Source organism: Octodon degus, unplaced genomic scaffold (assembly GCF_000260255.1).
Source record: "Octodon degus isolate 3935 unplaced genomic scaffold, OctDeg1.0 scaffold00312, whole genome shotgun sequence".
Lineage (NCBI taxonomy): Eukaryota > Metazoa > Chordata > Mammalia > Rodentia > Octodontidae > Octodon > Octodon degus.
In genome coordinates this window covers 677,921-693,561 of record NW_004524888.1, presented here as the reverse complement: position 1 = coordinate 693,561, position 15,641 = coordinate 677,921, and the positions used below count along the sequence as shown (strand labels likewise).

The window sequence follows — 15,641 nt, the reverse complement described above, 5'->3', positions numbered from 1 at the left end:
GGGACCACTAGATATACAGAAGGACAACCAGTCCCAATGTTGTCCTGGGTCAGAGCCCAGACCCAAGCCAGGAGGACACCTGGCAGTGCAGCAGGGCAGGTTAACAGCTTCCCCTCAGCAGGTCGGGTGTGGCCCTGCATGGGCTCTGGGGAAGCGTCCTTGTTCCTGCCAGGAGACACCTGCTGCGGCACGCAAGGGGAAACTGGAAGTGGGTCAGAACACACAGGTACAGAGCTGCTGCCGCAGAGGAGGCGAGACAGAGTACTTCCAACACAAGCTAATGCCAGCTTTTCTGAGGACTGAACTTTATGAAATAAAAAGTTTCAGAGAAATGGAATTAGGACCACTGCCAGATGGCACGTGGGGCGTGGAAAGTCAGGTCGTACAGGAGGCAAAGGTCAAGCAGCACAGCCCACAGGTGCCTATTCCCAGGGAATAGACGGAAGCCAGTCATGCCAGTCAAACCTTTCCCAGGGGCTCTTGTAGCCAGGAAGGCCACAGGATCCTGTTTTAACAAAACAGGGTCACTGGCTAATATTCTTTAATATGGACAGAGCCATTGGAGAAATGGGCCTCTGGGCTGTTAGGTCCTGGGCCAACCAACTGCTTACTTGTCTCCTCCCTTCAAGTGTGGTTATGATGCCTGAACTGTGGCAGCCCTCCAGCTACTATGAGGCAACAAGCAACACTAGAAACAAAACTGCCAACCTGGGTGAAGAAAGTCTAAGAAAAAGACAAAAAAGTCCCATATCCCTACTTGATGCTACTGAGCTACCTCTATGGCCCTTGACTATCTCCAGATTTTAGGTTCTGGGCACACCCAAAGGTTGGTATTGGTCAGCTCAAGGCTAAAAATCTTTGCAGCCCATCTGCCACACACAAATACAGAGAAGCCTAGAAGAGAGGACACTGGAGAGAGGGTAGTCCTTCCAGGGGGGCCCCACAGGCAAAGCCAGCTTTCCATGTCCAGCTTCAAACACTGACAATGGCAGCACCACTGCATAGGCACAGGATGCCCCACTTTTTGCAGCGTCACCCAGAAAGACAATGGGAGCATCCATACTGCCACAATCCTCCACCCACACGTCCCCTTCAGGGCCCTCCTGCTCCCCAAGACACTTGTACAACGGATGAATAACACAGAGGAAGCCTGGCACTCTCCACCTTACCCCACAGCCCCACAGCTAGCAGGCATCCTAAATGCTCTTGAGCAGTCTGGCTGAGGACCTCCCAGACCTGTCCAGAGACAGGCCCTTTCCCACTGCCACCCTGTGAGCACAGACAGGAAGTTGAAGCACCTCCTCGCAGCCTCAGAGCTTCCTTTCTCCTCAGCTCAAACACAGTCCTAGGACTCAGGAGCTCACATGTGGGCAGCAGCTTTTGAGAAAGTCCTCATCAAAGCAGAGCTTCTGCCTTTCTGGCCCCTAGCTGACCCCTCAGTGTCCTAAGGGTCACCATTTGCTGCAGGGCCAGGAAGCCCAGAGCTTCAGGGAGGTGGGTATGAGGGGTGTCACCTGCTTGGACCCACAATATTTCCTTGAAGGAAAGAACACCACTCAGCGGGCACTCAGGGAGTCACTGCCCAGCCCTGTCCCTGCCTTCCCTAGAGGTCTCTCTGGAAACAGAAGCATGGGTCAGAAGAGGAACACAAGAATAGGAGCAGACCCACAACCCCAGCTCCCCACCTAAGGCCTTGAAAGTTACTCCAAAAACAAAAAGATCATTGTTCAAAAGCTCTGACACTCTGCTCACAGCTATATTTCTGAAAGGAGTGTGTGTGTGTGTGTGTGTGTGTGTGTGTACGCACACATGCGTGCGCGTGTGCGTGCATGAACAAGGACTAGTCATGTGCAAAAATAAAAGCAATTGTATTCACTTGGATTATAGTTGTTGGGCTCCCATCACCACCACCATTCCAGGAAACTTTGTGCATATAACTGTGCATTTTTCTTTCTTTTCTTAATCCACTATTTTGCAGAAAAGCTGTTGTTCGACGGAAGGCTGGAGCAGAGCGCACGAAATTTGCTAAGCTCTACCGCGGTTTCCCCTCTGGTTCCCAGCCTGCGCTGAAGGGAGACATTCACAATCAATGAGCCACAACAGACACCTTGTTATTAAGTCAGTCCGCAGTTTACTTTAGGGCTCCCTCCTGGTACTGTACATTCTGCAGGTTTGGACACATGAAAATGCCATTTGCCTCCACTCTAGTGTCGCCCAGCATAGCTTCACTGCACTGAACATCCCGGGCTCCATCTGTTTATTCCTTTCCTCCCACCCAGCCTCTGGGAACCACTCATCTTTGTATTCCTTCCATGGTTTTGCCTACTGCAGTGTGTCATCTAGTTGCAATCACACAGCCAGGGGGTCTCTGCCCTGGCCTCTTTCACCAAGTCAATGCATCTGAAATCTATCCATGTCTTTTCACAGCTTGTACACCCCATTCCTTTTGAGGGTGAACCTTCTACTGTCTGGATACTACACCAAGTCTGCGTGGTTGTTCATCTTGTGAAGGACACCTTGGTTGCTTCTAAGTTTTGACAATTATGAATAAAGCTGCTGTAAACAGCCATGTGTGGGCTTTTGTGGGGACGTATTTCAGCGTTTCATGTTTGCATAAATAAGAAGGAGGGAGACTGTTGGACTGTACGCTAAGAATGCGGTTGGGGGGGTTGGGTTTTTTATGAGAAAGTCTCAACAGGCTTCTAAAGTGGTCTGCCATTTGCATGCCCACCAGCCCTAGAAGAGAGATCCGGTTCCTCCACATCTTCACCAGCACTTGGTATTGCCAACCTTCTGCATTATGATCATTCTAACAGAGGCCTAGTAGAATATCATTGTTGTTTTAATTTTTTTTCCCAGGTGACATATGATGTTACGTACCTCTCTTATTCTTACTGACCACTAGAATATTTTCTTTGGGGAGATGTCTTCCTGTTCACATCTTTGGCCTACTTTTTTTTTTCCATAATTTTATTGAGAAACAAATAGCAATGAGATAGTTTCAAACCAAATTGGTAGGACAGTTTCAATAATTAACACATTGCATACATTCTTCCTAATGGTTAATTGCTGTACAAGATGCGGACTTGATATCTTATTTACAAACACCATTAGAACAAATCCCTCTATTCATTAAAAGAATGTAACTATATATCTATCCTAACCACTTTGAATACACAGATACCAAATGGATATTCATCTATATCCCCTTTCTTTGTTAAGTTCCATCATTTAAATACTATAGGTGTGTAAACTCAGCAAAATATTCTAAAAGAGTTCAGAGGTCCATAATAGTATTGGGTCTTCCGTTTCGCTGGCAATGTCAGAAATTGTTGACCTAAGTTCCCTACAGCTCAACATAACACCATGGCTTTACTTCTTATACTTCGTTCTTATACTTTTCTGCGGGATGGTTAAGACCAAGGTAAAGCAGGACCTATGCAACAAGAGTTGTAGCTTTTGGGTCTGATAAGGTCAGTGAAATCCCCTCAGGATTTATCCTGAGATCCTGTACCTCAGATTGTAGAATCTTTGTCAGTGTCAGCCATGTGGATGAGTCACGGCCATTGCTTGGCCAATGTGCTCTCTGTGAAAGCCTGAGAGAATGTTTTCTCTCCATGTGACTCTCCTTAGGCACACTCTACATCATCGATCACTTTCCTCTTTGGCCCCATAATCTCCTTGATCAGAAAATTTGGGACACTACCGAGTTACATGACGGTACAGTACAAGTTCTCATATGTCCTGAGTCTTAATTGACCTTGGAAGGCTAGGGCCAAAATGTTGGCTTTCCTTGCAGCCCTCCTTTTTCTCTAATTTTGGTCTGAGGCCTACTTTTTTTTTTCTCATGTGATTGTTTTCTTTTTAATATTGAGATTCAAATGTTCTGTCTTTTGGATAGGTTTTTCTTATCAGAAACATCTTTTACAAATATTTTTCCCAACTTATGGCTAATCTTTTCCTTCTGACGGTGTCTCGCACAGACAGGTTTTAAAAGAGTCCAGCTTACCAATTATTTTTTTCAAGGGTTGTACTCTGGTGTTGTATTTAGATAGTCATCACCGAGCCCAAGCTCAACCAGGTTTGCTCCTTATTAGCTCCTGAGTTTTATAGCTTGAGCCATTTGAGTTAGTCTTTGTGAAGGATGGAAGGTGTAAGGTTTGTTTTTTCTTTTTCCTTTTTCTGGCAGTACTAGGGATCAAACCCAGGCCTCAAATATTCAGCAAGTGAGCTACTCCTGAGCTACACCCCCAGCTTAGTTCTGTTTGGTAGTTTGTTTTGTTTTGTTGCACACTGCTATCCGGTTGCTCCAATTCCATTTGTTGAAAAGGCTACATTTGCACCAATGAAATTTCGTGGTTCCTTTATGAAAAAAAATCAGTTGCCTTTCTTTGTGTGGGTTTATTTTTGGGTCCTATTCACTTCTATTCATCTGTCTAGCCTTCCACCAATACCACACTGTCTTACTTGCTTTGATCCCCCCCCCCAAAAAAAAAAAAAAAAAAACCTAACTGATGGATCTACGCCCATGCAGAGGTCCACCAGGTCATCAGGGTAGCGTCAGCATGGCGTGGCAATCCCAAAATGAAGAATGAGCCACCCCTAGACTGACTTTTCCCCACAGGTCATGCAAGCTAACTTAAATTAGAGGTAGTAATCAAATAATCCAGGAAATCCTTAAAATTAAGCCCTCCAGGAACAGAACCAGATTTGAAAACTCTTGGAAGTGGGAAAATTTGCAACAGTGTTCAGGTTGTTAAACTCTACCATCCATTCCTCTCACACTTCAGTCCAAATAGGATCTCCCCCAAAGCACACACAGCCCTGGATCGCCAATGCTCATAGACAGATCCTAACTAGCTTTTCAAAAATTCCAGCTGACAGCATTCAAACCCTTTTACTTAATCTGCACTTCAAATAATAAGGAAACAGCAGCCCAGGTGCTCCAGGAAGGCTCTATTGCCCCAAAGGCATAACACCAGCTAGGACACAGGTCTCAGCTCCTCCTCATTCCCCAGGCTCAACTGGCTCCCCACTTTCCAACTCAGGTGCTTATCTTACAAGAGGGGAGAAGCCTTGTAGGCCCTCCATGTGCTCTGCACTTCTCTCAACTTCCTTCAGCCTCCACTGGCTGACATCCCAGCGCTACCCACAGATACTGCAGCAGGCTTCCTCCCCTCTGTGTGTCTGTGTGGGCAGAGACCGATAGCCAGGATCTGTAGTGGCAGTCCCTGCCTGCCAGTAAGACTCCCCAGTTTTCTCTTCACACCACTGCTGGAGGACCAGCGTCCCACCACAGCCACTGCTTAAGGTTGGGCCCCAAAGGAGATCAAGACACATAGCCCAGACCTCTGGTGCAGTGGGTCAAATTCTTCTCCATCACAGCAATAACCTGGAGCCTTGAGCCATCACCTTGGGCATCATCCAGCGATGGCCAGAAGCCAGACTCAAGCCACAAGCCCCAAGAGACACCAAGGGGCACAGAAGAGCTATGAACTGAACAACTGTGAGCTTTCTGGGCGGTGAGGGGCAGGCTCAGGACAAGCCCAGAGAGCCCTGTGGACCTACCACAGCCACAAGATGCCAGGGGTCAGGAACAAGATAACTTGGGAAAGAAGATTCCAGGAATCTGCTTCCTACCTGCATGAATCAGTATTTTGAAACACATCTGCATTGTGTAGCTTCCTCTAGTATCCCTCCCTCTTGTATAACCTGAGGCTCAGCTCCCCAAAGGCTCAGTCCCCACCTCTCTGCTGCTGGGCTGCTAAATAGGCTCACAGAGGTCTGCCTCAGAGACCCCAGCGTCCTCCAGGACCACTCCCTGCAGGCTGCAGAATGCTCTAATTGAAGCATTCTGGCCCTTCTCCAAAGTCCACACCTCCTGTCACTCCCAGCCTCAGCACCCTGCCAACCCTGAATGCCCCCCAACTCTGCCTTCTCTCCCTTCACATCCAGCCTGCATAAGTCCCATGTACTCTGCCTTCTGACACACTCACCCTCTCTTCAGCACCCAAACAGCGCCCTTCTGTGTCTGACCTACACACTGACAGTGGCCTTGTCACTGGCTTGTGGCTGGCTCACTGCCTGACCCTCAGCCCCCATCTGTTCCCAAGGCAGCCAGGGGAACGCCCTCAAAGTCTTCCCTCACCCCACTCCTGCCCAGAGCCCCCAACATGGTTCCCCCTCAGAGAAGCTGAGTCCCTCCTGGCCACGTCTACAGGCCTCCCCCACATGGCTGCTCCGAAGTCCCCCACACCAGGCTGGCTCCAACCTCAGGGCCTCCACACAGCTCAACTCTACCACCCAGTCCACAAGGACATTCTAAGGACCTGGATTCTCTCTCTACCCACTGGACCACTGACAGCTCCTTCCATCCACTGTCTCCTGGGGCCACCATCTGTCCAGCTCACTGTGGTGCTCCTGAGCCTAGAACTAGGGGCTGGCTCAACAAATGCCCACTGGAAATGGGCCTGGACTTTAGAGCCTCTCAGAACACTGGCTCCCTCTCCTTGTTCTGATGCTATTCTCTGGCCACTCGTTCATCCACAAAGCCTTGCACCATCTTAAGTATGTTCCTGGCTGCTCTCTGGAATGACAAAGCAAGCTAGGGGACACAGCCTCAGGGCTGGCAGAACTCGTCAAGTGACCAAGTGGTTGGGCTGGCCCGGGCTTTCTCTTGTTCCCAGGAGCTCAAAGCTGACACAGCTAATCACCTGGCCCATGTCCAAAAGCCCCCACCTTGTCCTCTGTGGGCACCAGCAGCAGAGACCCAGTCACACGCTGCCTTGGCCCCATGCAGCAGCCATGACATGTCCCCCTCACTGAGCGCTGGTCTGCAATCCCCTCAGCCTGGCCTGTCTGATGTGCCGTAGCCATATTTTTGGTCACTGGGATCTCAGCTTTGTCCCTTGACCACTCTGCTGTATCTGACATAAGGAAAGCAAAGGATGCAGAGCTCAACTGCCTGGACACACCAGGTGCTCAGCGGGGCTTGTGAGCACAGACATCGTCATCAGAGTTCTGGAGCCAGTACTGCAGGAGGCATCCCACTGCCCTCTCAGACTCTGTCCAGGTCTCAGGGGCTGAGCAAACACCAGCTCAGGGATAGTGTGTCAAACAGGCTGTGCCTGCCACTTTGCCCCTTACTATGAGGAGGTCTGTGGTCTCAGCTCAGGGCCCAGATAGGCAACACAGCCATGCTCTGAGTCACACAGTGACCTGGTCTTGAATGTGGCTGACCCAGGTCCTTCGGAACACCAAGGCCTCTAAGGACAACCCCAAAGGCACAGGCTCAGCTGCAGAGCACCTGCTTCCAACAGGGAATGAGCTGCAGTGCCTGACCGCCCCTTGTCCCCCACCCTGCTGGGAGCAGCAGCTTAAGCAGCTTGTCATCATCACTGACCACCCACACCTGGAGGTAGGAGGGGGCCCTGAGTGCCAAAGCTCTCACACTCCTGTGCCTGGCAGGACAGCCGTCCCCACAGGCTATCCAGACTGCCAGCACCAACCTCTTTCACCAACTAAACCAAAGCCCAGTATGGGAGCAGGGAGCAGAGCATCTTCCCCCAGAACAGACTAACTTGCTACATCTAACCAACTTCAAACTTCCAGCTCTTCCCAGAAAACTTAGCACTTCAGAAGAAAAAGAGGCAGAGTAACCAGCAGCCACGTCAGGCTGGGCTTCTCAGGGTGTCCTGTCCCTGAGAGGTGGCCAGCACTGTGGGCTCCACCAAGCTGGGATGCTGGAACCTGGCCTCTCCTCCAGCCCCCTCCCCAGCTCAACAGGATGGAAGGGAGCAGACAGGGCAGCAGTCGGGTCTCTGTGCCCTCGGAGATACCCTCAGCCTCCCTACCCCACCTGCATGATAAAGTGGACACACAGGCAATGGGGAGGCTGCAGGAACACTTAATCACCATCTGAGGACAGTGAGGGTCAGCCACATTGGTAAGCCTCCAAGGGCATCACCTCCTCCCAGGGACAGCAGACAGAGGGGACACTAAGATCTCTGGCCAGGCTGCAAGAACATGCTCAGCTGCCTTCAACACCCCACACCACTGCAGGACCTCCTGAGATCACCCCACCGGCAGCTAGCTTCCCTGCATTCCTGCCCAGCTGGGCCCAGGCAGGGCTAGGAGGAGAAGCACCTGCCCCTCAGCCTCCTTAGAACTCACACTGCTCTGGGAGGCCAGGCAGGTACTGAGCCGTCAGTCACAGACGGACGACATACACACTAGCAACCACAGGTTCCAGCACTGCAACAGCAGCACAGAGTAGCCTTCTATAGCAGGCAGTGGCGTGAGGGCCTAGGACTAGATTCCCTGACAGGAGACAGTGACAGGGAATATATAAACACAGGAATAAAGACACCCTCTTCCAGGTCCCCAGTGGAGACTGGGCAGGAGAAAGAAAGGCCAAAAAGCTGCCTCTGACAGCCCACTGACAAAGGCGTGAGCTCTGGGATCATGTTCTCAGGGACTGGTGGCCTCTAAAAGGAAAGGGAGCTCTGAGTCACATGAGACAGCATCATTCTAGCCACCTGGGTAGCCAGGAAGAGTGAGGAAGATACAAAAGTACAACACCAAAAAGATGGGACAAAGCTGTACTGACCAGCAGGAGGGAGCCAGGCAAGAGGTGGCATGGTGCCAACACATCGCCCTCATCACTCTACTGTGGCCACACTGTGCCAAGACCCCCACTCTACTGTGGTGTGGCTATACCATGGGCACCCCTACAGTTCCAATCTCCCCACCCTCTAGCACTTGGCGCTGCAGATGAGGTAAATACCCAGAACTGTGCCCCAGAGCTACCAGGTATGCCACAGCAGTAGACAACCACTCCCAGCAGGAGCAGGGATGCTAAGCTATACTGCATGCTGATAGAACAGGGGTCTGGGCAGGACCTTGGCCAAGGATGGCCACAGACGCATGAGAAAGGAGAGGGAAGAGGACAGCAGGTGGTATTTTTATTTCTTTTGTTGCTGCTGTGACACACTGGAATAAAAACTCATTCAAAAGATAAATGACAGGAGGTAATATTTTTAAATGGTCACCCCGCCCCACCCTCCAAAAACAGTTCCATTTTCAGCTTTGGCTATCTGGAGATTCAGAAGGTGAGACATCCTGCTGCCCTTGGATGTGAGATAAGCACATATTGCTCTCCCAAAAACACCCTTTCAACACAAAGTCATTGAGGGAAATCAGATGTCCTCTAAACCACACCGACTAGGTCCACAATGAAAGTGGGTCTGCCCCATGGCAAGGAACCCTGTAAGGAGCAAGTGAGCAATGCACCTCAGTTCTCCAGAAGAGAAGCCCTCCACCCCAGAAGAGAAAGGAAACAGCCACCTGCAGACACCTGGATAAACAGACGGAGGCCACACCCTGCTGAAGAGTCCTGGGTGTCTCCAAGAGGGGGACAGAGGCCTAGAGAAATACCATGACACTCCCCTAGACAAAGGAAATGCCCCCACAGACCCTGTCCTCCACAAGTAAAGGTAGACTCTCAGGACCCCATCCTCAGTGCCAAGAAATGCTGGGGTCCAAGGCACTGGATGACTATCTCCACACTGGGATAAGAAGACCCCTCCTAGGGCCAGGGAGATAAGCTCAATAGAATAAGCGCTTGCCTGGCAAGTGCAAGGCCCTGAGTTCAATCCCTAGTACTGCGAAGAAAAAAAAGAAGGCCCCTCACACCTGCTGACAGAATGTCCACCTATCACCCTCCCAGAGCAGGGCACCCCTCTGCACCATGGTAGTGGGTGAGGCCAGACCCTGTACCCCTTCTCCTAAAGGAGTCCCACTACCCTACTCCTGCCTTGATCTGAGGAGCCTACTCTAGGCAGGATCCCTGCTCCCTAGCCTACCCTACTCAGCCCTGCCCCACATCCTAGACACCAAAAACTTGCCCTTCCCATGTCTCTGCATAAAAGTTGGCTCAGGCCAGACCCCCCACACACATACCAGGACAAGTGTTTCCTCGCTTATCCCAAAATATCCCTGCCACCTCATGACCTCCTGGTCCCCACCACCTCCCAAACAGGGAGATGGCGCTGCAAGTTCTGGCACTGCAAGTTCTCAACAAGGAGGGTTTCTCTAAACTCACGCAGATACCTGTCAGGTAAAATCCTCCCAAACTGGCCCAGGAAGATGGTGGTGACCACAGCAGTACATATCGGAGTCAGTGTGAGGACAGTTTCCCTATGGTCTAGGGGGCCTCAGCAAGTCCCAAGTAGATAACATTATAGTCCCAAAGCTACCCCAGCCTTCCCACTCCTATCTACACTCCAGAAGCAAAAGACCCCGGACAGAAGCCAAGCCCCACCCCATAATGCCCTGCCCACCATGGGAAGGCACAGACTGCTGGCCTTGCCTTAAAGGGAAGGGGAATTAACAAGCTCCAAGAGTCACATGTGCCTGCAGTACCTCCGCCAGATCGGCAGGCTCAAGCTGCAGAGATCTAACTCACACCCAACCTGTTGTAGCCCCTCTGCCTGGCCCTCCATCCCCAGTAGCAACCCGGCAGTAGCACTATGGCTACTCAGAAAGCCACACTGGTCATCTGGCAAGAGCACGAAGGCAGGCAGCCAAAGCCTATGCAATTCTCCTTTACAGAGCCCCCTTCTGTAGCAAGGAAGGGTACACTACAGACCCTGCCCCACCCACCTGTGCTCTGTGTCATCAAGGCCACCTCTCAGCAAGCCCTAGAATCTGCAGGCAGGAGGGAGGAGAGCTCCTGGCCCTCTCCTAAAAGGCCTCAAACCAAGCCTGGCCCAAGCTATGCAGTCACATTTCCATGGCAGAACCAAAGGGCAGTGGGAAGGCAAGACCTCTGGGGCTCTTTGTACTAGGAGAAGGGCTGACGACAGGCAGACACCCACCACATTATCATGGCCTGAACACACACGCAGTTCACCCTGCAGGGGCTGGAGGACACAGTAAATGAATCCCATTTCTGGGCCAAAAATGCAGGCTTCCTGCAGCATGGCCAGTGGCCCTGGCAGCCAGCTTGCACTGGTCCGCATAGCCTGCATCAGCCCTGGAAGGCTAGCTAACTTTACAGGCCAGCGGGGTAAGCTTACAGCTCCTGCTAGTGAGCCCAGGCCAGGCCCTGCCTGACAGCTGCCCCCTCCAAGCCAGGGAGGGCTTGTAAACACCACTGTGACAGGCACTACCTCCCCTTCTAAGGCTGGCCCAGGACGGATAGGGTTGCCATTTATATAATCTCCCAGGGCCCCAGCTGACACAGCCAACGTGAGGGCAAGGTTATGAAAAATGCATGCCCAGGGCCTCTGCATCCAAAGAGGAGGAGGAAAGGAAGGGAAAAATGCAGGGGCATTTGGATGACTTAGCTTTAAAGATCTCTCACACATCCTGAACCTTGGAATCACAAAACTACAGGAGGATACTCGGCCTTGCCTGGTGGCCCCAGGGCCTTACCTCGTGTCACACCTCTGAGTCAAAGGAAGCCCCTGATAGCTCGGGCACCACAATCCACACTTAGCAGGATACCGGAAGAGGTTAGTTAAAAGGAAGTGAGAGCTTCCAAATCCCTCTGTCACAAAGGCATTGAAACCCCTACACTGTCTTGGCTCTACTAGATCAGTAAAGTGGGTTATGAGGACGCTACAAGGAGCACAGCTGACAGCACACCCGCGCAGTGGGTCCATTTACACCACACACTCAAGCCTTGATCTCAGGGACCAACCAAGCTAACAAACCCCACCTGTGCGCAGATATTGAACAGGCACCCCGCTGCTGGCCACCCACACAGAGGGTGACACACAAACTCGGCCGCCCCAGACATTTCCCAGGGCTGCCTAAGGACCCAAGATGGTGCCGCAACTGACCCAAGGACGCACTCCGCGAAAGCCCACGTGCAGGTAGCGTGCCCTCACCTGCAGTTCACACCAGGCCACCTCTACCCAGGTCTCGGTATCCAGTCCCTTGTAGACCGTCTTGAAGGAGCCCCGGCCCAGCTCGATGTCGAACTTGAGGAAGCGGCCGTCCAGGGAGGTGGCCACGGCCTTGAGGTCGTCCTCATCGTCCTCTTCCTCTTCAGGCTCATCCTTACGCGCGCGCCCAGGCTCGGGCTTCGCCTCGGTAGCTCCTGCGTCCTCTGGCCTTGCAACCGCCGCCCCCTGCTCCTCCTCCCGCGGACTGCAGTCGGGGACCTTGGCGACAGCAGGGTCCGGCCTGGGCTCCTGAGCGCCCGCGGGTTCTGGGCCGGGGTCCGAGGGGGCTCCCGGCTGTGCAGCAGGCGCCACGGGCGCGGAGGGCGCGGCGGGAGCGGGGGCGGTGGGGCGGCCGCGGGCGCGCTCAGCGATGAGCCGGCGAGTCTTGCAGAGCAGGAGCACCCGGCGCTGCAGGGGTTGCGGGGGCTGCACGGGGGGCGCCTCGGCAGCCTCTAGGCCGGGCGGCTCCTCCTGGTCCGACTCTACCACGCTGCGCCGCAGGAATCGCTGGGGCCCGGGCCGCGCCACCTTCGCCCGCGGCTCCGCCATGCCCGCCGGCCCCGCGCCGCGCCCGGCCTCCATCAGCGCGCCGGGGGCGTCCCGGCCGCCGCCATCGCGGTCCATCTCTGCGGGCCAAGGACACACGGCCGCGTGAGCGCCGGCCGCCGCACCTGCCCGGCCCGGCCGCGGAGGGGGCGCGGGCTGGAGAGGGCTGCAGCCGAGACAGGCGAGCTCGGCTCGGAAGAGGGCCCCCCGCACCCCGCTCAGCGCCGGGCCGCGGAGAGGGCCTGACCCCGGCCGTCCCTGGGACCCCGGGAGGGAGAACCCGCTGGGTGTCCCCGAGGGCAGGGGAGGAGGCCGGAAACAGGGGCCCGCGGCCGGCCCAGCCCCGGCCGGCAGGGGGTCTTGCGGGACTGTCCCGGGGGAGGCTGCAGAAGGGACGAGGAGGCACCGGCCGGGCGGTGGCTCCACAAAGGACGCGGGCCCGGGGCGCGGGAGGGCCGCGGGGAGGGGGCTGCGGCGGCGCGGTGGCACACAAAGGCGGCGGGCGGCGGGGACCGGCACTCACAGGGCGAGCGGGCGCCGTCCATGCCCGCGGCCAAGCGGCCGGGGCGGCGAAGCGGGCGAGGCCGCGCTCCGAGGCTGGGGTGTGCGCCCGAGGCTGGATCCTTGCTGGGGCGGGGGTCTTCGCTGGGGCTGGGGTCGCGACGCTGCTCCGCTCCTGAGTCTGCTCCCTCGGGCCGGGCCGCTGCGGGGCCGCGCTCCCGCGTGCTCCTGCCGGCTCCGCGCGCCTCCGCTCCCGCACCGGCTCCGACCCGGCGCGCGAGGGCGGGCGGGGCTTCCGCTCTTTCCCGCCCCCTGTGGGGCGGGGCCTGTCACGCCCACCTGGTTGCAGGTTAGCGGCCACCTTCGGCTGAACTCCGGACCTCTGAAGCTCTGTAGAAAGGTCCGTGGGGCTGTCGGCCAATGGAGGAAGCGGCAGCAGCTCCCTACCCCACCGTGCCAGACTTGAGAGCCTATACCAGGACAGGATGAGCAGGCTAGAAGAAGGCGCAGAGCACCCTCCCTCCCGAACCCAAGCTCGATCTAGACAAGGACCAGAACTGAAGTGTTCTTTCTGCCCTCGCTATACTCTCAGGTTCTATAAAGACCTCACCATTGTGCAGAAAGAGTGGTACCAGTGGTCACTGTGCCATAGAAGGTGGAAATTGGAAATTACCTGCCTCAAATCCCTAAGTTCCTGAGATGGAGGTTACCTTGGGATCCCTCGGATGGGGGCATATTTTCTCCCCACAGCACCCCACTTCCATCTCCTCCCTCCACTTAGAGAACCTTCTGTGACTCTGACCCCTGACAGCCCCTGTTGATGTCATCTCAGAACTTGCCTGAAATCTTGCACCATGCTAGTGACCACACTCATTTCTGAGCCCTCTGCCGGACGCCACCTTGAGCTAACACCTCGCCTCACACAAACCACTGTGATCTCTCATAGTCACTGCACCTTTTCCCAAATGCAAAAATTGGGGCACAGGGTAGATCCCAGAGTGCTCCCATCTCAGTCCCCACCCTGTGGCGTGGCACCCTGTCAGATACATGCCACCCTTTAGGGCCAAAGTTAAGTACATGGGCAGCTGGCCCTGGAGCCCTTAGCACAGGGCAGCCTGTGTGACATAGAAACCAGCAGATGCAATACTAAGCCTTCACAACTAGAAGGAAGCTTTTGCCAACCCAACTGTCACCCAGAGCAGCAGGACTTCTGGGACCCTGCTGGGCACTGGCAGCAGATGCTGGCACCAGTTGGAAATGGCTCACAAAAGCCACTATGCACATCTCTTCTGACTCTGAGTCCAGTGACACTGCTCTGCAGCGGGAAGTGGGCAATACCTGGAGCCCTAAAGAAATTACACTAAAGAACGTGGTGAACATCTCAACTCAGGACTTTCTCCCCAGAGATCTCTCATGGTTAAATGGTGTGTTTGGTACTGGGCTGGCATTCGGCCCTTGCCTGTTAATTTATGTTATCTAGCCCCATATCTACCTTTCAAGACAGGCCTGAGCATAAAGTCCAAACAAGCAAAAAGCAGAAAGGTAGGTGCCATTTCTGTGGGTCTGAGCCTCTTTAGAGACAGGACTCTGAGCTGCACCACCCAGATGGGAGGTGAAGGCTAGTGAGGGAAATGAATGTGACTCCTTCTATAGTCCCTGTGAAGCTAAAAACTCCTATTCATTCTGAGCAAATTCCAGGCCTCCCTAAATCATGGTATCCCAACCTGCAGAGTGGACTGGCCATCCTGGCTTGTGCACCTTAAGGGCTGACAATTCCTCCTAGCCTGGGTCAGTCCAGAAAGGGTACCCTGAGCCAAGGCCTGACCAAGCGAACTTCAAGACAGCATGGAGGTGACTATGTACCAGGATGCACAGTCTGGCTTTCTCCTCCTTCAGCGGCCACACTAGGGATGGCATGTGGCATCATTCCTGCCTGGTGATAGAGGAGACAACCAGCGGTTCTCTTCAGCTGCTACAGTGGCTGCCCTCCCACACTGGTAGGTATATGTAAAGTACGGCTACACTCACAAATCAAGGGGAGTCATAAGGGGAGTCATGCAGGATGTGGTGGACGGGGTGAACCTGTCTCTGACTAAGTGCTCTGTGCTGAGCACCTAACCATGACTTTACACAGTCCTGCTGACACACTTCAGATGATGGAGAACTCAATTCCTATACCAGGCCCCTGACCATTGGTAATGGTTGATACATTGTGTCAACTTAAAAACTTCAGAAGTTTAACTAAGTGACTCAGCAGGGTGCCAGAGTCCTCACTAAGCATCCTGAACAAGTGAAAGAGGAGGGCTTGGAGATGGTGTGAGTGCTATACTCACTCCTAGGGGGGTGGCCTGCTTACGACATAAGGGAAAAAGGGAGGCTTGCTCTTCTCCTTTTGCTCTTGCTGCTTTTGCTGTCTTCTGCCACCTTGAAATGTTGCCCCTCAGCCACACCACCCTGCCTTGGAGCCAGCTGAGTATGGACTTAAACCTCCACAAACTGAGAGCTAAATAAACCTTTGCTTCCTTAATGTTGGGCATCAGATATTATGTCTCAGCAACAAGACAAAAGTAACAAAGACACCATTAAAGTCCATAGACAGCCAAGAGGTGCTGGACAATGTTCCTGTCCCCTGTACAAAGAATT

At 53.8% G+C, this 15,641-nt stretch overlaps 1 protein-coding gene across 9 annotated transcripts in view; it reads right to left on the bottom strand.

The window, feature by feature from the left end:
- Positions 1-13,110, bottom strand: part of Wnk2 (WNK lysine deficient protein kinase 2) — a 132,887-nt gene extending 119,777 nt beyond the window's left edge. For 6 of the 9 annotated variants that reach the window (XM_023707805.1, XM_023707808.1, XM_023707809.1 and 3 more), the window contains exon 1: positions 11,895-12,575. In XM_023707805.1, the coding sequence (XP_023563573.1) occupies positions 11,895-12,575 (681 nt within the window). Of the gene's footprint in view, positions 1-11,894; positions 12,578-13,020 lie in introns of those variants that run through there. The other 3 variants (XM_023707802.1, XM_023707803.1, XM_023707804.1) reach the window with 1 other exon arrangement.
- Positions 13,111-15,641: the final 2,531 nt, after the last annotated feature.